This window comes from Arachis ipaensis, chromosome B10, assembly GCF_059453495.1.
Source record: "Arachis ipaensis isolate K30076 ecotype BB chromosome B10, ASM5945349v1, whole genome shotgun sequence".
Classification (NCBI taxonomy): domain Eukaryota; kingdom Viridiplantae; phylum Streptophyta; class Magnoliopsida; order Fabales; family Fabaceae; genus Arachis; species Arachis ipaensis.
This window is the reverse complement of record NC_142435.1, coordinates 19,055,773-19,079,758: the sequence shown is the minus strand read 5'-3', so window position 1 is coordinate 19,079,758 and position 23,986 is coordinate 19,055,773. Positions and strand designations below refer to the sequence as shown.

At 33.7% G+C, this 23,986-nt stretch overlaps 2 protein-coding genes and 1 non-coding gene across 4 annotated transcripts; 1 reads left to right on the top strand and 2 right to left on the bottom strand.

Moving 5' to 3' along the window:
• The first annotated feature begins 438 nt into the window (after nt 1-438).
• On the top strand, nt 439-5,093 carry LOC107623283 (chaperone protein dnaJ A6, chloroplastic). 2 transcript variants are annotated; one of them, XM_016325483.3, is made up of 8 exons: nt 439-801; nt 1,205-1,432; nt 2,255-2,393; nt 2,518-2,575; nt 3,331-3,373; nt 3,726-3,774; nt 3,858-3,938; nt 4,026-5,093. In XM_016325483.3, exons 2-8 carry the CDS (start codon nt 1,326-1,328, stop codon nt 4,881-4,883), a joined length of 1,335 nt encoding a protein of 444 aa, XP_016180969.1. In that variant the 5' UTR covers nt 439-801; nt 1,205-1,325; the 3' UTR covers nt 4,884-5,093. The 2 variants fall into 2 exon arrangements, with proteins under 2 accessions (XP_016180969.1, XP_020970665.1); XM_021115006.2 differs by having other exon boundaries at nt 521-830.
• Nucleotides 5,094-7,589: 2,496 nt separating this feature from the next.
• On the bottom strand, nt 7,590-7,673 carry TRNAM-CAU (transfer RNA methionine (anticodon CAU)). Its single transcript is given in 2 exon segments — nt 7,590-7,625; nt 7,636-7,673. It is a non-coding gene; the product is annotated as a tRNA-Met (tRNA).
• A 10,229-nt stretch (nt 7,674-17,902) lies between these two features.
• LOC107621624 (linamarin synthase 2-like) lies at nt 17,903-20,305 on the bottom strand. The gene is made up of 2 exons (XM_016323658.3): nt 19,659-20,305; nt 17,903-18,932 (listed from the first exon to the last, which is right to left on the bottom strand). The coding sequence occupies exons 1-2, from the start codon at nt 20,167-20,169 to the stop codon at nt 17,980-17,982; spliced, it is 1,464 nt and encodes a 487-aa protein (XP_016179144.1). The 5' UTR covers nt 20,170-20,305; the 3' UTR covers nt 17,903-17,979.
• Between the last annotated feature and the right edge of the window lie 3,681 nt (nt 20,306-23,986).

Sequence of the window (23,986 nt, the reverse complement as noted above, 5' to 3'; positions counted from 1 at the left end):
GATTACACGTTTGATTCTGTTTATCAAATGAAACATATCTTTAAAGGATTATTTTATTATTTTCATCTTTTGTAGGTTTATTTGTGAAAATTCTAATTTTTTAGAGTCAAAATAATTTTTATTCTACTAAATTAATATTAAATGCATTTAAATTCCTAAACAATCATTAATATTTTAGAAAGGAAAAAAAGAAGTATAATAATATTCAGATAGCATGCCACCACTCCTGATTCCAGAAGTTAAGATCTTTTTGGTGGCTCCTAAATTTTGAGTATTAACGTAAGCTTTATTTGTTTTAAAAATTAAATAATTTAAATATTTTCTAAATCTTTTAATAAATTGTTCTTCGAACACTAATAAAAAAACTTAAAAAAGTATTATCTTAACAACCGCAATAAAGCTACTGTTTAAGTATTTAGTTAAATCCATATTTTATTTATGGAAAATTCCTAAAATTCAAGTGGCCGAAAATGTGTAGTTGATTTGCAGCAAGAAGAGAAGGCGTTAGGGTTCTAGAATTAACTAAACAATAATAAGTTAAGCAGTTTCAAGTAATAAAAACCGAAACAAAACTCCACCACCCGGTTCCTTCATTCCTTGCTTGCTTTGGTGTGCGGTAATTGGAGAGTTCCGTTTCCAACTCCCATCACAAATACACACACGCAGCATTACTAGTTACTACGCTATACCCTCCTCATCCTTCAACCTTCCACGCGCCACAACACTATCTTCTCTCTAGTGATAACATCACGCGCCACACCGTAGTAGCGAGCTACGCTTAAACCAAGACTCAGCCACCTGGTTCGTCCTTGTGTATTGGGAACTACGTAGTTAGTTTTGTTCTTCTTATTTGTTCATTTCTTCGTTTTTGTTGTTAAATAAATTGAAGTACCCTCTTTTCTGTTAGAAATTACGTTGCTTATCTATATAGTTCACTAATTGCAACTTTCGTATTCCTTTTATTATTATTAGTATTATTTGCTCATGCGAAATTTGAAGTTTTGTTTACAGTATATGTTGTTATATATCTCGTCACTTTTATTCTGTTTGTAAAACCTTGGATTCTTATTTATTTATTTTTTGGATTTTTGTGGGTGAAATTTGCTTTGCTACTGCAATTGCTTGTAGGTTTTTCAGACTTTCTCATATCATTTATGGCATAATTGATAATTGTCAATGAAATTTTCATTTTTACTTTTTGCAGATTGAAGAATTTCGCTAAGGATTGGTGGTGGTGGTTGTTGTTGTTGAAGAGCTTGGTTAAGTATTCTTATACCGATTATTATCAGTGTGTTGGCTTGCTGAAATAGTGAAAATTATATTGGATGGCAATTACACATTTTGGTAGTACATTTGCAACTCAATGGGGAATTCGTCCTCAGGTTTTCGCAAGATCCAGCATGGTGAGCAAGACTACATCATCCAGCCACAAGTGAGTCCTCCTTTGTTTAGATATATTTGTTATATGGAATACAATTAACAATTGGTTTGAGGTGTTCTGCCACTATTCCTTGTTAATCATGATGATGCTCTTGAATTGAAAAGTGCTAAATAACTTCTAACATGTTTTCCTTATCATAGTATCCATGTGATATAACAATAAGCTTTGGAGAAGATGTAATTTCGTTACTGTAATTGTCGTGCATAGTAGTTTTATTATTTGTGTATTGTCACAGATTCTCAGAGCTAGGTGCTGTTTTTACCCTCCTGATATTAAATCGTAATATATTGCAATGTCTTACTTATAGCAGTGGTGGATCTTTGTGGAAGGAGTGACAGTGGTGGTTGCCAAATTTTGACATAACTTGTAAATTTTTTGAGAGTAAACCCCCCAATATTGTCTTTGATTAAAATACGAGAGACAAAATAGTCATTTAAGATTTAAAAGTGACAAATTCATTCCACACAATCCTTTTACCAAACAAGTTTGTCTCTAATCATTTAAAAAGGCGGACATATTAGTCCTCTCATGTATACGTATGGAATGACTTATCTGTCACCCTTTTCTGAATGATGATTGACTAATTTGTCAACTTCCAAATCTTGAGAGACGATGTTGTCCTTTGTATTTTTTTCCATTAGAGATGAAATAATTACTCATTTCTTTTATAATTACTACTAACTCTTAATATTAAATGGCTCCCAATGGGCTAGCTTCGTCCTTGTTTAATAGATACACTTTCTTTGAGCATAGTTCATTGTGTTGTAGAGTGTACTCCAATTAACTTGTGTATTTGTGTATTACTTCTTACAGTGTTACAAGCAGGGTGAGCTTTATAGCGGCCCCAGCTTCAAGCTTTTTCTCCCGGGATTCCTCACGTGCGCTATTTAACATGAGTTCATCTCAGACATATCACCGAAGGGGTTCAAGGTTGATAGTTAGAGCAGAAACAGTAAGTTTGAATTACTTGTGCATTTCTAAGCAACACTGCCTTTTAGGTTTTTCTAATACAGTTGTGCCTTACCAAATTAGTCCTCTCACGCTAATTTGTTCCCTTTTAACATTACAATATGCAGGATTACTATTCTGTCCTTGGCGTGTCAAGAAATGCTAGTAAATCTGAAATTAAGAGTGGTATTATTCAATGCTTCCGCTGTCTAATATGATTGAACTTCCACCATTTTCAACTGATATGCTCAAATTTCTTGTTTTATTACCTAATTGTATCTTTTAACTTATTTTTATCGATAGCCACTTTCTTAAGGTGGCAATGGTGTCGATATAAAGCGAAAGCAATTACAACACTGAATCTATTAAATAGTAAATTCTTATTCCCTATTGTATAACTCAAAAAGGTGCACCTAAAATACACGTGAAGTATACAAGTACTAGAAATGAACAGGAAATCTAAAGGTATGTTTGGTTGGGGTTAAAATGAGGTGAACATTTTCATGGATGAGTTCCATGACTAAAATTACACATGGAGCTCACCTGTAGAACCTACTGCCCCATTTTTTACCCTCAGCCAAATGTACACTAGAACTTAAAACTATCAAAGGAGTCTGCCAATACCTCGGAACGGAAAAAGAGTAGTCATATCAGTCAACTGTGAAGGATTTGTTAGTGATGTATTACATAAGCTTGTTGCTAAGACTTGAGAGCTACTTTGTTGAAAGGTTTTCATTAACGTAGGATTTTGTCTTCTCCAAGAAAGTTTAATTTTATTTGGCAAGATTGCAAACCATCAGTTCAGTTATAAGGGCTAGTGCGAGATGATTGTGATTGATAAATTATCAAGTGTGTATGTTATGTTTTATTGTGCACATTTTGTTTGTTTATTGCTTCTTGTGTGATTGCAATATCAAATTGCTATACTTTTTATGTTTCAGCTTATCGGAAGCTTGCCCGGAATTATCATCCAGATGTGAACAAGTGAGTTTTTGCCATCTGTTTTAATCACCATCTACTTTCTTACATTCTCCCTCTGCTTAATTGCTTTGTTCCATCTGCTATTTTTTTTTTTTTTAAATTGATATTCTTATTTTAATGTTGCTCTGGACAATGAAATTTGAATGTCCTATGCTATAATGCTTGTAGATTGTCCTTAGTTAAAGAAAGAACAGGTATTTTGTATAATACCTCAACTGCTTATTGGATAAATCTTTTGATCAAGAACCCCATCACATGCCAGTTTTGCTAGTTGTGTTGGTTTCTTTTGTCGATCAGAGTCATGCCATAAATTTTGCTTATAGCTGAACACTTTTGTATTCACTTTATGCTGCAGAGATCCTGGTGCAGAACAGAAATTTAAGGACATTAGCAATGCATATGAGGTAAAGCTATAGATTTTCTAGTGTTACTGGCATTTATTCATGTTTAGTAGTAAATAGTGGTCTAAATTTTAACTATTTTTCAGGTCTTATCAGATGATGAGAAACGATCGATATATGATCAATATGGAGAGGCCGGGCTTAAAGGTTCAGGAATGGGCATGGGGGTAGGTAACCTTTGACAATGATGAAGTATTTATCATCACATGCATGTTTCTCAATTCTCAGAAAGGAATTTATCTCTGTGATTTCAGGATTTCAGCAGTCCTTTTGATATATTTGAAACGCTTTTTGAGGGCATGGGTGGCATGGGTGGCATGGGTTCAAGAGGTGCTTGGAATGGAGCAATTGACGGCGAAGACGAATATTACAGTCTTGTTTTGAACTTCAAAGAAGCAGTTTTTGGAGTAGAAAAGGAGATAGAGATTAGGCGGTTAGATAGCTGTGGCACTTGCAATGGTTCAGGGGCTAAACCGGGGACCAAGTCATCCAGATGTAGCACTTGTGGCGGTCAAGGTCGCGTTGTCTCATCAACCAGGACCCCTCTAGGCATCTTTCAGCAGTCTATGACCTGCTCTTCCTGCAATGGAACCGGAGAAACATCAACACCATGCAGCACATGTTCTGGGGATGGTCGTGTGAGGAAAACAAAACGGATAAGTCTTAAGGTTCCCCCTGGTGTGGATTCTGGTAGCCGTTTAAGAGTCCGGAATGAAGGCAATGCTGGAAGACGTGGCGGTGCACCTGGTGACCTCTTTGTAGTTATCGAAGTTATCCCAGATCCTGTCCTCAAACGAGATGACACCAACATTCTGTACACCTCCAAGGTGTCTTATATTGATGCTATCTTGGGGACTACAATCAAGGTTCCTACTGTAGATGGCATGGTGGATTTAAAAGTCCCGGCTGGGACTCAACCCGGCACAACGCTCGTTATGGCTCGGAAAGGTGTTCCGCTGCTGAATAAGAGTAACATGAGAGGTGATCAATTGGTTCGCGTGCAAGTCGAAATCCCCAAGAGACTGAGTAGTGATGAGAGAAAACTTATCGAGGAACTTGCTGATTTGAGCAAAGGAAAGACTAAAGCTGCTGCTAGTGGTACTAGGAGATAAATTTTTTTGGGTCAAAACATGTTTTTTGTTTTTCTTTTTCTATGTAACGTTTTACTCACTATAAATATTAATTCTCCTATTCATGGATTCTTCTATTTTTTACCATGACACTTGAGGAGAACAGAACATGGTAGGAATAGGTTGTTGCTCCTTATAGATACAGGCCTATATGAGGATTGAAAAAACTAGAAGTCTTGTTCTTCGTTGGAACTGTTGTGTCTTTCATATTTAGTTATTCTTTTGGGAAAACAATTTACATAAACACTGAGATATATACACTTATTACGTTTAAGGGAAAATTGTTCACGCCATGCTCCGGTTGATATTATAATAGTAGTTAACTTATTTTATCACCAGAAGTTTGTACGTTTTGCCAAAGTTTAAACATGTTACTTGTCGCAATATCTGTAAGCATATATCATGATTGAAAGCTACTAAAAAAATTGAAATTTAAAAGATAGCGGTGATACTTTGTTTTAATGGGCTCATGCCGAGTAATTATCCAAATCAGTCTCCAAGGATTTTAGAATCGGACATTTTAGTCCCCATGGAAAATTAATACCCGATCAATTCCCAAGGTTTTACTCCAGCAGACAAATCAGTCCCCAGTTCATTTTCCGGCAGAGTAATTACCCAAATCACTCTCCAAAGATTTTAAAAACAGACATTTTAGTCCCCAAGAAAAACTAATGTACAAATCAATCCCCAACATTTTTCTCTGTTAGACATAATAGTCCTCCTTCCAAAAATAAAATAAAATAAAATAATTATTATTATTAATTGCATAATAATGTTGTACTATATTTTTTATATTTTTTGGTGCAACTTTATTGTCTTTTTTCTTGAATTTTCCTTGGATGGACAATTCATGTATTGACTCAGCGAGTTTCTCAGTGCAAGAAACCACATCAAACAGCAAATAAGTCACAATCACAAGAGGAATATCCTCAAAGAGATTGGTTCCTTCCCATAACCCTGATTTGAGAATGGACTTGAGGTTCATTGCAACAATCTTAGATTTCTCAATGCTAGGGTTTGCAGCATATGATGGTGAAATCTTTTTTTGGATTGACACTGATAATTCCTTTAGAGATTTTCCTGTTTCTTTGCTTATTTGGATGCATGCCTCTTCCACTTTCTTTTTTGTTTCTGATGGACTCTATATAAAACGTAAACATTTCAAATTATTTTTACAATGTCAACTAATCACATTTAAAAAGTTGATTATTGTTACTAATTGTAATTTTAGTACCTTGGTATAATCAAGGAAGCCAATAAGAGAATCAATGAGGTAGGCACATTGCCTTAATAAGCTTCCAATTTTCAAATATTGTTTCCAAGGGTGACCATATCTGAAAGGACCATGGCACGGTTCCCACCTTGCAAAATTCACCTTCAAAATATATAATCATATAATAATAAATCAAATTATTACATTAATATTATAATAAGGTTGTTAATAATTTCGTGAGCCTAGAATATTATTCTTACCAAACTTTCTTCAATTTGCTTTGAATTAAGAACACTTTAATATGCTTGAAGCTTTGACTTGAGATAAAAACCGCATATATGTCACTCCTGCAACTGCATATACTATTATTATTATTATTATTATTATTGTTATTATTATTATTATTATTATTATTATTGAATGACTATAAGAATTTAATGAATAAATTTATCATTATTTTTGTCTAAAAAATATAGTACAATATTATTGTGTAATTAATAATAATAATTATTTTATTTTATTTTATTTTTGGATGGAGGACTATTATGTCTAACAGAGAGAAACATTGAAGATTGATTTGTACATTAGTTTTTCTTGGGGACTAAAATGTCCGTTTTTAAAATTTTTGGGGACTGATCTGGGTAATTACTCTGCCGGAAAATGAACTGGGGACTGATTTGTCTGTCGGAATAAAATCTTGGAGATTGATCTGTGTATTAATTTTTTTTTGGGACTAAAATGTCCGATTCTAAAATCCTTGGGGACTGATTTGGGTAATTACTCGGCTCATGTCTAAAGGCAGAGAGGGGTTAGACAAAGATATTCGTCATTAAACCAGTTTGGAAGTTATGTTTCTTCTAGTAAGATAGAATATTAGAATATATTCAAGAAAATCTGGAAAATAACATAAAAGAGAAAGTTATAAACATACTGCCGATTAGTAAATGAAGTAAGAATTAATTACTTTTTGAAGTTCCAGACAATAAAATTCTCTTTTTTTTTTTTTTTTTTTTCCAAATTGGTGTCTGTTTTTGTATTTATGAGAATGTTTTAAGAATATCTTTAATAAAATATGTTGGATTGATTAGAGTAGTAAACGCCTTGGTCCTTTGATTAATGCATTCAAATTTGCGAACAATACACGAACAAAGTTTTGTTGAAACTTTTTTTTTTTTTAAAAGAATTTATTGAATCAACATTTAGATATTAGTAATTCTATCGGGATAAAAAGTACATAAAATATAGATACATAATCTTATAAGAATGACTATAGGTTTACTAGTTCGGACTTCGGATTATGGGTACAAAGTGTTGTGAGGTAAGAGTGAGTTCAACTAAAATTATTTAAAACAAAAATTAAGGTTTTTGGCAAAAGGAGTGCAATAAAGTTTCAAGGAGCAAGAAGGAATGATAGGTAAGGACCTTTACTAGAAGCAGTGAAGCACAGAAGAAATAAAAATGGAAAATAAAAAACATGGGGTGAGAGAGGCTCGAACTCTCGACCTCAGGATTACTCTTAGCTATGAGACCTACGCGCTAGCCAACTGCGCCACCACCCCATTGTTGGTAAAATTTAAAAAACAATTTTATTTATCATAATATATGTTTTTTCTTGCAAACGGCCATCACAAGTTAAATCTTCAATTACTTTTTTTTAACAAAAAATAGGAAGACTCGAATCTATAACCTCTTAAGTGAGTATAGAAAGATTATACCATTTGAGTTATAACTCATTGGCTAAATCTTCAATTACTTATTACCATAAGAACAATGCTTTTATATTTTTTTTATATTTATCATAATATATGTTTTCAGGTGTGATAATGACATATTAGGAGTTTGGTCATTACAAGTTGGTATCATGGTAGAACTCGGACATAGAAGCTCCAGAATTACAGAACAACATAAAGATTTGACAATTGTGATTATTGTTTCTAAAGAAGATGAAGACTAATAGGGATGGAAGAAAAATAACAATCTCGACAACTTACCTTTTCTAAAAAATCTGGAATGCCCGAAATGAAATAATCTTCGAAGGAATTTCCATAGTGCCACAAGCAATAGTTGATGTAGCAGTCCTTGAAAGCTCTTATTTTAGGAGAGCTTGTGAATTTTAAATGAAAAAAGAGGATGAAGTTACTTCTTTTTTTTAATATTTTTTTTGTCAAATAGATTGGACAACCCCCAATCTTAGGTACCACACAACACACTCACAGACTTCTCATACGTTTACCACATGTTGCAGCAACAGTTAGGAGATTTTTTGATCGGTTGCAATAGGTGGCACTCAAACCCGAGATCTCTAGGTAGAGAGGGAGAGACTATGTTATTTGAGTTATAGCTCATTGGCAATGTTTTTTTTTATTACATTCTTGAATGTTGTAATAGATTTTCTCCCTCTTTACCATTGTGTGAAATCCATCTCGTGGACTCAAACATTTTTAATCCATCTAATAAAATTCACTTGCTTTTAATAAAAAAATTAATCGAAAAAAAACATGTTAAATAAAGTTTGTGTTTTTGAGCTTTATTTTTAAGCACATACTTCACTAGCGAGACCTCCGCCCATGAGAGGAGGTTATGTCTGTAGAAAACAATCCAGGGCTCATGATCCAAAACAATCACCAGGACAAGAGGAAAACACTACTCTAAAGAGTGGAAGAAAGGTGCATAAGGTGGGAGAAGACCAAGTCTTTACAGGAGAAAACTCTCTAGTCTCTAGAGAAGAGAAATGGATGCTAGGAGAGCAACAACATTCAAATATGGAGATAGTGCAACTACTAGTGGTGGAGGCCCAAAAAACAAAGTCATTCAGTGACGTGGTGAGAGGAAGGATGAACCCCATGGAGATGGAGGATGACATCTTTTTATTTTCCGAAGGGGAAGAGTCTAAAGAATCTGTGATTGTGTACTAAAAATATAAACCTTTTTTGTACATAATTAATTTTTATAATGACCTACAAACATGGTCAAAAAAGAGTTAAGTTCATCCTAAAGGTATTGGGCTAAAAGGATGGAACCCAAAAGAACACCTTGAGAAGTTGAATTTCTCTTCAGTGGGAACTATATTGGTGGAAGTGGATTGGTTGGATTTGGAGTGTAAAGGTGTCATCTAGTTGAAAGAAAACCAAACTAGATGTCCCTTCACTAATGTCACATGTCAGGAGCTTTAGTTTAACGTGTGGGAATCAACTTCCTACCTTTTCAGTTGACAAGACTTGAGATGACACAAATACCTAAAGATATTTTGGAAAAAGCAGTAAACCAAATATCAGACTAAAACCATTGGACAATAGATTTCCTCTTCATCATGGTTTTACACTATAAAAAGGATCTCAAGCCACCTCTGTAAAGCACTCTCACTTTCACTTTCACCTTGATCATCTTCTTCTTCACAACCCTTTTGATCCTTTACTTTCACCTTCACTTCCACTTTCACCTTCACCTTCACTTTTTCACCTTCACCTTCATCCTCTTCTGAGAGCTTCTTTTCTGAAAAACTTTTTATCTTCTTTTTTACTTCTGAAGCTGAGAAGCTAAAGAACCCATCTTTTTCTCTCCCAAAATTCCTCTCATTGTTCTTCATTTCATCCATCACCTTCACGAGTAAAAACTGGTAATCGGGTGTTTCACCAGAACACTCGACGACCTTTAGCCCACCCTGTCCACTTTAAACAAAGCTCATTCATCCTCTTGTGCCATTAGTGGAGGTCTCAACACTTGTTCTCCACCTTTCTTCCTCATTATTATTTCTTGTATTGCTTATTTGCCATTAATAGAAGTGTCTTCCTCACAAGTTTACTTACCCCTAATCTCTCATCTTAACTATTATTTTTCACTTAATCTATTTTTCACGAAACCCACCCGAATCATTTGGTGTACTAAAAATATAAACATTTTTTGTAAATAATTAATTTTTATAATGACCTACAAACATGGTCAAAAAAGAGTTAAGTTCCTCCTAAAGGTATTGGGCTAAAAGAATGGAACCCAAAAGAACACCTTGAGGAGTTGAATTTATCTTCAGTGGGAACTATATTGGTGGAAGTGGATTAGTTGGATTTGGAGTGTAAAGGTGTCATCTAGTTGAAAGAAAACCAAACTAGATGTCCCTTCACTAATGTCACATGTCAGGAGCTTTAGTTTAACGTGTGGAATCAACTTCCTACCTTTTCAGTTGAAAAGACTTGAGGTGACACAAATACCTAAAGATATTTTGGAAAAAGCAGTAAACCAAATATCAGACTAAAACCATTGGACAATAGATTTCCTCTTCATCATGGTTTTACACTATAAAAAGGACCTCAAGCCACCTCTGTAAAGCACTCTCACTTTCACTTTCACCTTGATCATCTTCTTCTTCACAACCCTTTTGATCCTTTACTTTCACCTTCACCTCCACTTTCACCTTCACCTTCACTTTTTCACCTTCACCTTCATCCTCTTCTGAGAGCTTCTTTTTTGAAAAACCTTTTATCTTCTTTTTTACTTCTGAAGCTGAGAAGCTAAAGAACCCATCTTTTTCTCTCTCAAAATTCCTCTCATTGTTCTTCATTTCATCCATCACCTTCACGAGTAAAAACTGGTAATCGGGTGTTTCACCAAAACACTCGACGACCTTTAGTCTACCCCTGTCCACTTTAAATAAAGCTCATTCATCCTCTTGTGGCATTAGTGGAGGTCTCAACACTTGTTCTCTACCTCTCTTTCTCATTATTAGTTCTTGTATTGCTTATTTGTCATTAATAGAAGTGTCTTCCTCACAAGTTTACTTACCCCTAATCTCTTATCTTAACTATTATTTTTCACTTAATCTATTTTTCACGAAACCCACCCGAATCAATCTGACACCAACATAGAGGTAGGTAGGGGATAAGGAGGAGGAAAATAGAGGCACTAAAGAGACAACAAAAACGAGCAACCAAATCCCCGAGATTAGAGTGGAAAGAATGGATGGGATCTTCAACTTCGTCCTAAATGAAGTAGCAATAAAGACTCTCAAACACCCGCTGGTGAGACACCCTCATAGTGAAACTCCTAGGAAGGAAGATATCCTTTCTAGCAATTACAAGAAGGCTAGAAACTATGTGGGGAAGGAAGGGTAGTATTGAAGTAATTGACCTTGGAAATGATTTTTTTATCGTAAAATTTTATTCCCTATAAGACTTAGATATTGCCCTCATTGGAGGACCATGGAAATTACTAGATCATTATCTCACGGTCCGCCAGGAAAACCGAATTTTAACCCGGAAGAAGCAACCATCGACTCCATTGCAGCTTGGGTGAGACTCCCGAATTTAGCAATTGAATATTACGAAGATGATATGTTGAAAAGGATAGGCAACATAATTGGAAGAACAATCAAGGTGGATACTAATACTACTGACAAGTGTCAAGGGAAGTTCGCAAGGCTATCTGTTGAGATGGATCTCAACGAGCCACTAGTATCACAATACGCCATCAACGGGGTTCGATACCTGGTGGAATATGAAGGGATTTACAACATTTTTTTCTCTTGCAGAATGGTAACGAACGAGAAAACAAATTGTGCAGAAAATAATGGCAGCAGACAACCGATACCAATAGGGATGAAGACAAACCAGAAGGAGAATGGAGGGACGAAGGCAAATGAATAGACAGGAGGCAAAACACAAAAGGGTAGTATGAAAATTTCTAGAAATGACAAGGGCAAAAAAGTCCTCCAAGAAAAAGATGACCAATACGGCCCTTGGATGGTTATGCAACGGTCAGCTCATGGAAAAAGAATGGAAAAAATTGGTACGAAAGGGACAAGTAGTGGAGAGGGAAGCAAAAAAGGGGGACAAAATGGGACAACTGTGACAGGTACGAGGTTTGCCTTCTTTTGTTGATGAGGAGATGGATGACCAACAAGAAAAGGAGCCACCAGACCTTTACTAAATACAGACGGAGCTAATGATAGAAGCTGCCCAAAGATACGAAGAAGGGAGGCTTCAAGAAAAAGGCAATGATTAGGACCCTACGAAAAATGTAGACAAAATACTTGAAAATTAAGGGCTATCAGATACGAATTAGGCTGAGACCACTCTGGCAGTAGGGGGCTACTCAGCGCAAACTGAGAGTGTTCACTCGATTGGGGTCTTACATTTAAATTGGTTTTAATGATTATTCTTGCCTGGCATTGTAAGGGTGCAGTCAGTAAGGTTTTTGGCCGCATTCTTTCAGAAAATTGGTAGAAATTAAATCATAAACCAGATATAACCGTCTTGATGGAAACAAGATGCAGCAGAATGCAAGCACAATCTATGATTAGGAGATTGGGATTTCATTTCAGCCGTGTTGAAGAGACGAAAGGTTTCAGTGGAGGAATTTGGATTCTCTGGAAGGACCTAGATCTTTCAATCAATGTCAAAATCTCACAAACAGTATATTCACATAGAGGTGAAACAAAGCAACAAAGATAGCTGGCTGCTAACTACTATTTATACTAGCCCTCAAGAGGCTAATGGAAGGGTGCTCTGGACTGAATTAAAAGCCATGGCTCAGAATATAAAAGAGGAGTGGCTCATGGTGGAAGATTACAATGAGATAGCAGACCTTCTAGAGAAAAAAAAGGAAGAGTGAGGATAGACCAAACAACCTGCAGAAAATTTAAACACTGGATAAACTCCTGCTCTTTGATAGACATTGACTATGTGGGTTCCAAATTCACATGGAAGGGACCCAATGGGAGGGTCTTGACAGGGTGTTCAAGCGCTTAGATAGAGCACTCTCAAATGCTAATTGGTGAGTTAGATTTTCGGAAGCAAGGGTGGAAGTTCTCATTATAAGCAACTTGGATCATCACCCTCTCCTAATCCGCTATGATCCTCAGAAGCCCGATAAAAGAGAAAGACTTTTTCGTTACGAAGCTATATGGAAGCTCCACCCAAAGTATAGGAATCTTATAAAAGCCAAATGGAGAAAGTACACTTCCTTAGCCTCTGCTTTCAATTCCTTGACCCAGGATCTATGCGTTTGGAACAAAAATGTCTTTGGGCATGTTGGAAAACTCAAAAGAAGACTGATAAACCGCATTGGGGGCATTCAAAGAGCTCAAAGTTACGAAAAAATCCGTATTTGAATGAATTAGAAAAAGCCCTCCATAAAGAGCTTGAAGACCTTCTCAACAAAGAAAAAATTCTCGGGATGCAAAAATCTAGAGATCTTTGGTTGGTCAATGGTGACAGAAATACTCAATATTATCATACAAATACAATAATAAGAAAACGAAGAAAAAAAGTGATTAAACTTAGGGACAACCAAGGGAAATGGATGGAGGATCCGAAAGATCTAGCCAACCATGCCCTTAACTTTTTCATGAATCTGTATAAAGATGATGATTAAGGGACATATACTCTGAACACTGACGGACACTGCGCTCCTTTCCAACACAACCTGATTCAAAAAATGACTAGCAAACTCAATAGGGATGAAATAAAGAAAGAAATCTTTAACATTGGGCCGTTGAAACCTTTGGGGCCTGATGGCAACCTAGCCCTGTTCTATAAAGAGTATTAGGATACAATATAGGATAACATCTATATGCATGTGACGGATATCTAGAACAACACGGGTCGAGTTAAGGACCATAATCACAACCTTATATCTCTCATGCCAAAAGTGCAAGGTCCAGAATTCATCAACCAATTTAGACCGATTGTACTATGCAATGTGAGTTATAAGTACATAACCAAGATCATAGCAGCCAAACTCAAGCCCGCACTTATCGACCGAATTGCGCCCAACCAAGCTAACTTCATACCAGGTCAAAATATCCAAGGCAATATCTTAGTAGCAAAGGAGATAACCCACATCATGAAGAAAATGAAAGGGAAGAAAGGCATTATGGCGGTCAAAGTCGACCTTGAAAAAACATATGATTGATTAAAATGGAATTTCCTTAAACAAAGTCTCGAGGAGTTCGGAGTGCCAAGGAAGCTTTTGGAGTTGATAATGAAGTGTGTAACAACCGTCACCTACAATGTCTTGTAGAATGGAGGAAAAACAGAAGACTTCACCCCCACTAGAAGTCTAAGGCAAGGAGACACCATCTCTCCGTATCTCTTTGTCATAGCCATGAACAAGTTATCATACATGATAGAGGAGTAAGTCAACAAAGAAGGATGGAAATCCATGAGAATTGGCAAATAGGGTTCGGAAATATCCCACCTTCTCTTTGCAGATGATCTTTTAATTTTGTCGGAAGCAAGTGTAGAACAGATGGAATTAATAATTAGCTCAATGGAATGCTTCTCTCAAGCTTCAGGGTTGAAAATAAACACCAGTAAGACCTCTATTACATTATCCAACAATGTGAAAAGAGAAACAAGGGCGAAAATAATTGAAAAAGTTCACTTCCAGGAGCAAGCAAGTCTTGAGAAATATTTGGGGGGCAATGCTCCACAATCAAAGAAGATGCAAGTGGCATTTCAAATACATCATTCAAATAATTCAAGACAAGCTAAAGGGATGCAAAGCTCAGTGCTTATCTCTAGCAGGACGAATGACTCTAGGCAAAGCAGTTATAACTCCAATGACTTACTATGAAATGCAACATAGCAAATGCCCAAGGGAATCTGTACGAAAATTGAGAAAGCTCAAAGAAGCTTTGTGTGGAGCGACAAAGAGAATCAAAAGAGAATGTATCTTGTGAAGTGAGACACCCTCTGTCTAGACAAATACAAGGGTGGCATGGGGTTCAAGAAATTACAAGCGATGAATTAAATGTTTCTCTTGAAGTTAATCTGGAAGCTTCTCACTGATCAAAATTCCATTTGGAGCAATATGATGCATCACAAATATGGGAGCCTTTATGATCAGACACAAGGATATCAAGTTAGAGCGGTTGATTTCCCTTTATGGAAGGAGTTAGTCATTATCTAGAGCACCATGTGAGACAATTTTGATAGAGGTGATGGAGTTGGGGAGAATAACATGACTTGGAATCATGAGGCTAATGGCAAATTTCAGTTGCCTCAGCTTATAAGGTGATAACCAATGATGAGAATGATGGGAAGAAAATCTGGAACAGAATTTGCAAATGGAAAGGAACGGGGAGAATAAAGGTATTCATTTAGCTCATGGCCCACAACAAGTTACTCACGGCGCAAAAAAAAAGGTAGAATTATGGGAGGTAACCCTTACTGTCATCGTTGTCGAGGAATTGAGGAGTCTTTAATGCATGTGATAAGAGACTGCCCAAAGGCAGCTTGCATCTGGGCGAAGATCATTCATCCTTGCACAACAACCCTCTTCTTTTTAGTTCTATTTGAGATTTGGTTGGATATTAATTTAAACAGCGACATTAGCAAGTCCTCACAAGAGCAATGGATCGATCAGTTTATGATCACTTGCTGGTGGATATGGAACTGGAGGAATACAGAAGTCCACAATAACAACATGAACAGACCAGACAATGTAGTAGACATCATAAGGAATTACTTGAGGGAGATGAAGGAAGCTTTCGCCAAACAATCTCTCACTAGGAATACAAAAAGTGAAGCCGTAAGAAGGACCACATGGAAAGCACCACCGATTGGGTGGACAAAATTAAATACTGATGGTTTGGTAGAGGAGGAGGAAGGAAAGGCCGATTATGGTGGTATCATCCGAACGTATAAGGGGGAATGGATCGGGGGATTTTTAGCAAACCTTGGGCGTTACAGTGTTTATCAATCCAAAGTAAGGGCAATTCTTCATGGATTAACAACGGCGTAGCAAATTGGCTTGAAAAGAGTCATGGTTGAGACCAACTCTGTTAGCATATGAAGGAGTTAGGAAATATTGTGATGAGGAAAAGGTAGCCAACCTGATTATAAAAGAGATTCTTAATATGACTAAAAGGTCTTGGGATATCACTTTTCATCATATTAACAGAGAAGCTAATATTTATGCTGATTGGCTTGCGAAAAACAGCCTCCTCTAGCAAAACGGGTACAAATTCATAGATGTTCCCTATCTAGAACTTTCGACCTTAGTCAATGTTAATGTTATAGGGGGTGATATAATCTCTCTTCCTGATAGTGTGTAGTTTTTGTTTTTGGATTTAGGCCTCGTCAATGTACAAAAATAAAATTAACTGAAAATCATGTTGTATGAATATGATTTTTTTAACAAAGTATCTATATGATTGTTTCTCCATCCAAAAGTAATATGAGAATGAATAACTAACAATATTAAAGAGTGTAATATTAAATTAAAATTTGAAACCTTTAGTATTAGTAATTATATGCTACGTGTATACAAAAAATTAGTTACCAAATCAGCTATTAATATAAAATAAATATTTAAATATAAAATACACATTGAAATTATTTAAATAATATATTTATATATAAATATATGATAACCGATTTGATGGCTAATTTTTCTCGACTAAAAGATTTTTTTAGCGGCCATTTATTTTGTTTTTAGTAGCAATAAAAATAGCCGCTAATATATTTACTCACAATTAGACATTAACCGTATTACGCTTTGTCCCTAAAATTAGGGATGTCAACGGAGCAGGGCGGGGGCGGGAAATGCCCCCCTGCTCCCCATTCTCGTCCCCAGATTTGCTCCCGTCCCCATTCCCATTCTCTGTCGTGGGGAATATTGCTCCCCATTCCCATTCTCCACAGGGTCCCATTTCCCACAGGGACCTGATTTTTCATCTCTCTGATAGTTTTGACTAATTATTAATTCCTATAGGAATAGAGTTGAAAGTATTCATCCTATACAAAAACAGAAAAATTTTATACAAAAAGTATAAACGATAAGATGGTGACTTCTTTTAAAATGACGTAGTGGGGAACATCGGCGAGCTAGAGCATAGAGCAGTGGACGAGGTGGGGGATGCGGCAGCATAGAGGAGAATGGACACGATGACAGAGTTGTGGAAATGAATGCCACGAATATAGAGAACGACGCGGTAAGGGTAATGGAACGGTAAGGGGTGACAATGCAGTGAGACGGGAGAGTGGCAAGAGAGTGGCTGCAAAGAGGTTGGATAGAATATGGACGACACTAGACGCTAGGGATCTATGAATCGAAGAAAGGTTATGCAAATGAGGATTAGGAATTTTGGTTCTCTCACTCTATATATATATGATGTGTGAAATGACGAAAAAACATATATGAGAAATAAACTATTAAGGACAATTAAATAAATTTATGAATTTTGGGGATTAGCGGGGACAGGGCGGGAATCCCCGCGCCTACCTCGAGAAAATTTTATCCCCCGTCCCCATCCCTGCTGGAAAAATTCCTACAGTCGGATCTCCATTAGGGATAGTCTCTACAGGGATTCCCACGTCTCGATGAATTTTGCTATCCCTAGCTAAAATATTTTAGCAATAATTATACGATTGTCAATAACAACCTTTTTAACGACAGTAAAAAATATATAATTATCATTTAATATATAATAATAATGACAAATATATAATTGCACAAAAACATAAGTTAAATAAAATCTATAGTAATCGTTATGTTATTATCAACAAAAATTTACCACTAAAAATAATTTTTGTTATAATATACCTATTACAATTTTGTATTTAATCAATATGCTACTTATTCTTGTAAAAAAGTACTGTTTCGTGTGATTATTATACACCATTCATTTCAAAATAGTTCCCATTAATTTTTGGATTTGATTTTAAGTCTCAATATAAAATAATATTTTATATCTGTATTTAATCTTATAATGTCATATTATAAAAAACTAATTTTTATATTAACGGTATAAGTTGTCATCTAAAAAATAAATAATAAATATAATTAAATGAGTGTATAAAATGTTTTATATTTATCAAAATTAAAACTACAATTATTTTAAGGCGGACGGTATATAATGATAACAAATTAAACTACATTTTGAAAACGAAGGGCCTCTTCTACTAACCTATTGAAATCATTGTACGATGATCCACCTACATGAGTGGCTTCTAGAGCTTTCTTCCTCCATTCCAAAACATTTTTCTTTAATTCCCTTCCTATTTCTCCTTCCATCATTTCCTTAACAACCTCAGCAACCTCACCACGCTCCACGTCATGCCTTAACTCCACACCAAATCTCCAATTTGCACAAACATATCTACAATTCGTTTGTTGATCCGCAAAAAAAGGCCAACATATAATAGGAACACCTCCACACAAAGCTTCTATCACTGAATTCCAACCACAATGTGTTAAGAATACTCCAATTGATGAATGTGAAAGCACTTTTTCTTGTGGGCACCAACTTGTTATGTACCCTCTATCTCTAATAGCATTAGAGAATTCCATTGGCAAAATTGCTGATTCACCCATCACAATATTGTCCCTAATTATCCATAAAAATGGGTGATTACTATTTGCAAGGCCCCAAGCAAATTCTTTAAGGTGATCTTCACTCATGACGGTCCAACTTCCATAATTCACATAAACAACTGAATTGGGTTGCCATTTATCTAACCAATTGAGGCAACCTGAGTCTTCTAACCATAGGCTTGAAGATCCATGGGACATTAATTTGTCCTTGTTATTATTGAAGACATGGCTACCTAGAAATGGAAGTGGTCCAATGTTGTATATGTTGGGAAATGTGTCGTTCTTGATTGCATCAAGGACTTCTAGCTCAAGATCTTGGAAAGTATTGAAAATTATTGTCGATGATTTTAAGCAATTCTGTGCCTCGGACCCCATGAAATCAAACATGGTCTCTTCTAGAGTTGTGGTCCTAATAAAGCTTGGCATGTCTTTAAGTCGAATGTTTTTCATACCTGGAATCCAGTCTATCGGATTGTTCAAGACACACTCAGTAATAGATTCTTGATCTGAAAAAACAGGACAAGACAAAGTTATTTGTTAATCAATCCAAATTGCCAACTTAACATTTATATATACTTTACAGTAATCAAAGTTAGGAAAATTTTTTTTCAAAAATACATTTAATCTGGAGAAATTTTTTAAACAAATTACATGCTTTGAGTATCACAAATTTTCTAATTCTATTATACTTTTAATTTCATTCTAAAAATTTTCAGCACTCATCAAATCAATTTCTGACATTTAGAAATGACCAAATTAGTAACCAATTGTGAATTCCCAGTGTCTTCAATTCAACATTAACACAATGCTAATATGAAATGTTATAGTACCAGCATGGCATTCCAATAGTAAAATGACATAGCTGCTCCCATACATATTTCAACAATGCAGAGATACAGAGTGATAGAGAAAAATCAATGTGGATCCCTCTTCTTTTTTCTTTTTCTTTTTCTTTTTCTTTTTTACAATGACCATACTCTGTATTCTATGTTCAGTCTCACTATATCAGTATATCTGAGTTTCCATTATTTAAAATACCTATCTAATTATACTAAAGTCTTAGCCAAATTATTTTAGAGATGTCACACTAGTACTGTAATACTTTATGTTAGTATAATAATAATAAATAAATAATAATAAATAATAAATATAATAATGCCTCTGAATTGAATAAATAATAATAATAAATAATACTAAACCAAATCCATAAAAGAATAGAAAACAGTCCCAACCTTTGAATGGAATAATGCCTCTGTTGGCAAGTTCACCAAACTGAAGATACGCCATGAATCCACAAGCAGAGGTTGTCCAAAACTGAGCTTCAGGTATCTTCAATTCCTGCGCCGCCTTGATTGCGAAACTCATGGCGCCATCAGAAATTATGTAACTAACATTAGGCACCTCAGAACTTGAGTTCAGCTTCATAAGAAGGTCCTTAAACGGTTCCAAACAGTGTTTTCTAGTTGAATCGCAAAGGGCAGTGTTATCATGGTGGCTTGCATCATCCTGTGGCGGTGGCAAACCATCTGGGATGGTCTCAAAGTGAAAACCATGTTGGTTCTTCACGAAGCTGGGTCCTAAGAATTTGGCTATGCGCTTTTGGTTGAGTTCGGAGTTTACAAAGGTTACGTGGAAGCCATTAAAGTGAAGGATTCTTGCAAGTTGCATGAAAGGGTTTATGTGACCTTGTGCTGGAAATGGAACACACACAACAAGGGGTTGCGATTTTCCAGAACAATTCATTTTTGTCCCAAGTAATTAATGTTTCGGTTCTGGTTTATGGCTTTATGCGATTTAGTGACATGGGCGTTTTTGTAAGATTTTGATAATGATTTATTCGGACAAAGTTTTCTAAAAAATAATAATTTTAATGTATTGATAATCTTTCAAAATACAAATATATATATATTTTTTACATAGAATACTTTCTGTGTTACTGCACATTAAAAATTATTTTATATATATATATAAATAAAAATATTATTTATACATTAAAATTAATCATTAAAATTAATTATAAATATATATAATTTAATTTATTTTTAATATATATTTATATTTAAATATATATTTTATATTAATAATTAATTTTAGTGATTATTTTTTATGTATAAATAACATCATTCATATAAAAAATAAAACAAGCAGTAGAAAGAAGAAAAATGATTGCATGCATATAGATAAGTTCTAGCATCATGCCGATGTTCCATTGTCACCAAAATATTAATAGATTAAATGAAGGGATTGCATTGATAATTCAAAGTGCAACACGTGTTTTGGCACACATGCTCACGGAAGAATCTAAAGCCAAATATAGCCAACCTTTTAGGGTTTTTTATTTTTTGTATGATAGTACAGGTAGTATTTTTTAATAATGTAAAAATTTAGTATATTTTTATTTTGTATAGATATTATAAATTTGAATGTAGTTTTTATTTTATATTTCTATAATTTATAAATTTAAAGGTTAAATTTATATTTTAATATTAAAAAACTTTTTGAACATACAAATTAGATCTTTTAATTTAAATTTTTTTATTTTTTTATCCAAAATCTATTTTCAGTTTTCTACTCCCATCTATGTTATCCCTATACAAATATGAGTCTTCAATTTGTAGTTTTAAATTTTTAAAAATAGTTTTTATATTCATAAAAAACATACCAATTTTCTATAATTATAACTAACACATTCTTTCAATCCATTACAAAAAAAATTAACTAACTTTTAGTACAAAGGTTTGTTTTTTGGATTTCTTTTTTCTTAAATAAAATAAGAAATAAAAATAAAAAGTAAAGCAGAAAATAAATGAAGTGAAAGCAATAGACGGTTTCTTATGCTTCTTTTGCTAAGAAATGTTTATGTGATCAAAGACAAGTCTTATTTTATAAAACAGTGGCTAAGGGCAATTTTCATAAAATTGATAACTGTAAATTCAAATCGAGATCTCTCAGAGAAGCAAGGATGAAAACAGGTCAGGTCAACTTAGGTTCTGCTCTTAATAGATATAATCGGTCATATAATTAATTAGTTTGAGTTTGGTTTGTTGTCTATTATAATTTTTTTTTTAAATATTAAATCTGGTTTATTATTCATTTTGGCCTAATCTAAAATCTAATAAAAGATCTGATAATTTTTTTATAAAAATAAAAATATTATTTTAAAAAATTATTTTTTTATGAAAATATTTAAATATAATATATTATACTTAATATTTATAAAAAATTTTAAAATTTTAAAATAAACAAAAATATTTATAATAAAATATAATAAATTTAAAATATTTTATAATTTTGTTAATAATAAAAAAATTATTTATATATTTTATTATGTGTTAACAAATTTAGACAGACCTGACAGACTAATAAAATTAATTATTAATAAGACTGAACTTGATTTATTAATAGAGGAGTGCTAAGAGGTCAGTAATTTTTGTGTTTTATAACTATCAATTAATCATCAATAATGTTTTTAATGGTGTGAGATTACATTTAAGAAGATCACCAACTTTTTTTTTTTTAATTAAATGCTGACTATAAAACATAAAAATTACTGGTTCCTTAGACTTTTTTTTTATTAATATATTAAGTCTTTTACAAAAATCTAAATCAGTACTTATTTTATAACAAATCAGATCAAACTTATTTTATAAACACAAGCTTTTACAAAAATCTAAATCAGTGCTTATTTTATAACAAATCGGACCAAACTTATTTTTATAAACACAGGCCGTAGACCTCTGACAGACCACCCGAACTCTTTTCACACTTACTCAGAAGTTACATTACCGGTGTATCAAACTAAAACATATACAGTTCGGTCAATGTTCAAGCTAAGTAGCACAATGTTATAAAATTAAGCAATTCGCCAATTCCATTATTCCATTGACTGCCAATGAGATGGATTGAACCTCAAGGCGCAAATTAAACATCGGTAAATAATTAAAAAATACAGAAAAGAAGAGAAAGAAAAGCTAAGAAAGAAAGAAGAAAGTAAGGAAGAAACCTATTTTAACTTTACAAGAGGCCAATCTCTGAATACTTCAAGGAAAATGTCCTTCTGAATATAGATAACATTTTCTAGGACAGGCCTAGAAATGTCGCTTAATAGAAATACAAAGATTAGAAGATATTTTTCTTAGGTCTTATTTTTATGAGATTAATTTGAATATATATTATCGTTCAATTACACCAATAGTTTTTTATTATTATTTACGTAATTAATATAAAAAATAATTATTTTTATTATTATAACGTTACAGAATTATATACAAATATAAATTTATTTTAAATTAAAAATGCATTAAAATTTAAATTCTTTTAATTTTATACGGTATTCTCTTATTCGATAGGCCATAGATTAATTTGTCATAAATCAAAATTCTATTTTATCTTCTTTTTCTTTGCACATATTTTTATATCACATTATCTCTAAATTATTATTCTAAAACAATTACCAAATAGGATCTGATCAAGGGTCGAAGAAGCGGTCACCACATGCATGGATGGCAGCCATTGCACTTGTTGTGGTAGATAGGAGGAACCGAGCCTAACCTATTTTTCTCTTCAAAGAGTAACAGATCCTGCATATTCATAAAACAACCAATTGAATAATTCTTTTCAAACTAATTTTGACAGACAAAAAGAAAATAAAATTGAACTGAATTGATAACGTTCCCGTGGAGAACTTGCAGGTATGTGTTCACTGACGCAAGAAACTGGATAGAGCATGTGGTGCATTATTATAATTATCATATGAACTAGGTGAAGCCATGAAGATGAATGACTATCATGTCAAATCATGTAATAATTGCCATTGTATGTGTATTGTAAACTGAATTACTAATTATGAGAATGAGAGGCTGAGAATAAATTAGATATTCTCTAGATATTAACCGAGATGTAATGAGAGATCTAAATGCTAATATATAATGGCTTTATGGAAATTATGTATAGTGTATTTACTATTTAGTCATGAGTCATGGATACTACTTTTCTTTCCTGTGTAGGCTGTAGAGAGAGGAGAAAGGGGAGAAGCGTAAAATGGATAGATTCCTAATGCAGATTAAGGAAGAAAACGTGAGAGGAACCATTCAAATTGGGAGAAAACATCACATTCAAGGACCATTGAAAAGATTTTTTTTTTCATTTTGTTTTTTCTTGTGCTACCCAAATTCTATCTGATCCATAGTTATTAGAACCGGCAATTGACCTAACTAAATTATTGGGTCATTGGATCCCTAGTTCAATCTGTAGATTACAGATTAAATCGGTTGATTCAGTTATAATTAAGTAATTATATAAAATTTAATCTTTTTATATTAAATTAACTTATTTTCTAATTCATTAATTAGTATCTATTATATTATTTAAATATATATTAAAAAATATTAATATTAACAGATGTCATAATTCTCAATAACAAAAATATATTATAATTAATAAAAATTTGTTTGCTTATCTTTTTTAATTTATAGATATTTAATAAAGTTTAATGTTTATTTTAATAATTATATATAATTTAAAAATAATTAATTTAAGAAAGAATAAATATAAAATAAAA

What these genes read in the sequence shown, in the direction of transcription:
- LOC107623283 (XM_016325483.3), top strand. Translation starts at nt 1,326, where the DNA reads ATGGCAATTACACATTTTGGTAGTACATTTGCAACTCAATGGGGAATT. An exon ending in TGATAGTTAGAGCAGAAACA is followed by an intron (nt 2,394 to 2,517) that starts GTAAGTTTGAAT and finishes TACAATATGCAG; the next exon opens with GATTACTATTCTGTCCTTGG. An exon ending in TATCATCCAGATGTGAACAA is followed by an intron (nt 3,374 to 3,725) that starts GTGAGTTTTTGC and finishes TTTATGCTGCAG; the next exon opens with AGATCCTGGTGCAGAACAGA.
- LOC107621624 (XM_016323658.3), bottom strand. Translation starts at nt 20,169, where the DNA reads ATGAATTGTTCTGGAAAATCGCAACCCCTTGTTGTGTGTGTTCCATTT. An exon ending in AGGCATTATTCCATTCAAAG is followed by an intron (nt 18,933 to 19,658) that starts GTTGGGACTGTT and finishes CTGTTTTTTCAG; the next exon opens with ATCAAGAATCTATTACTGAG.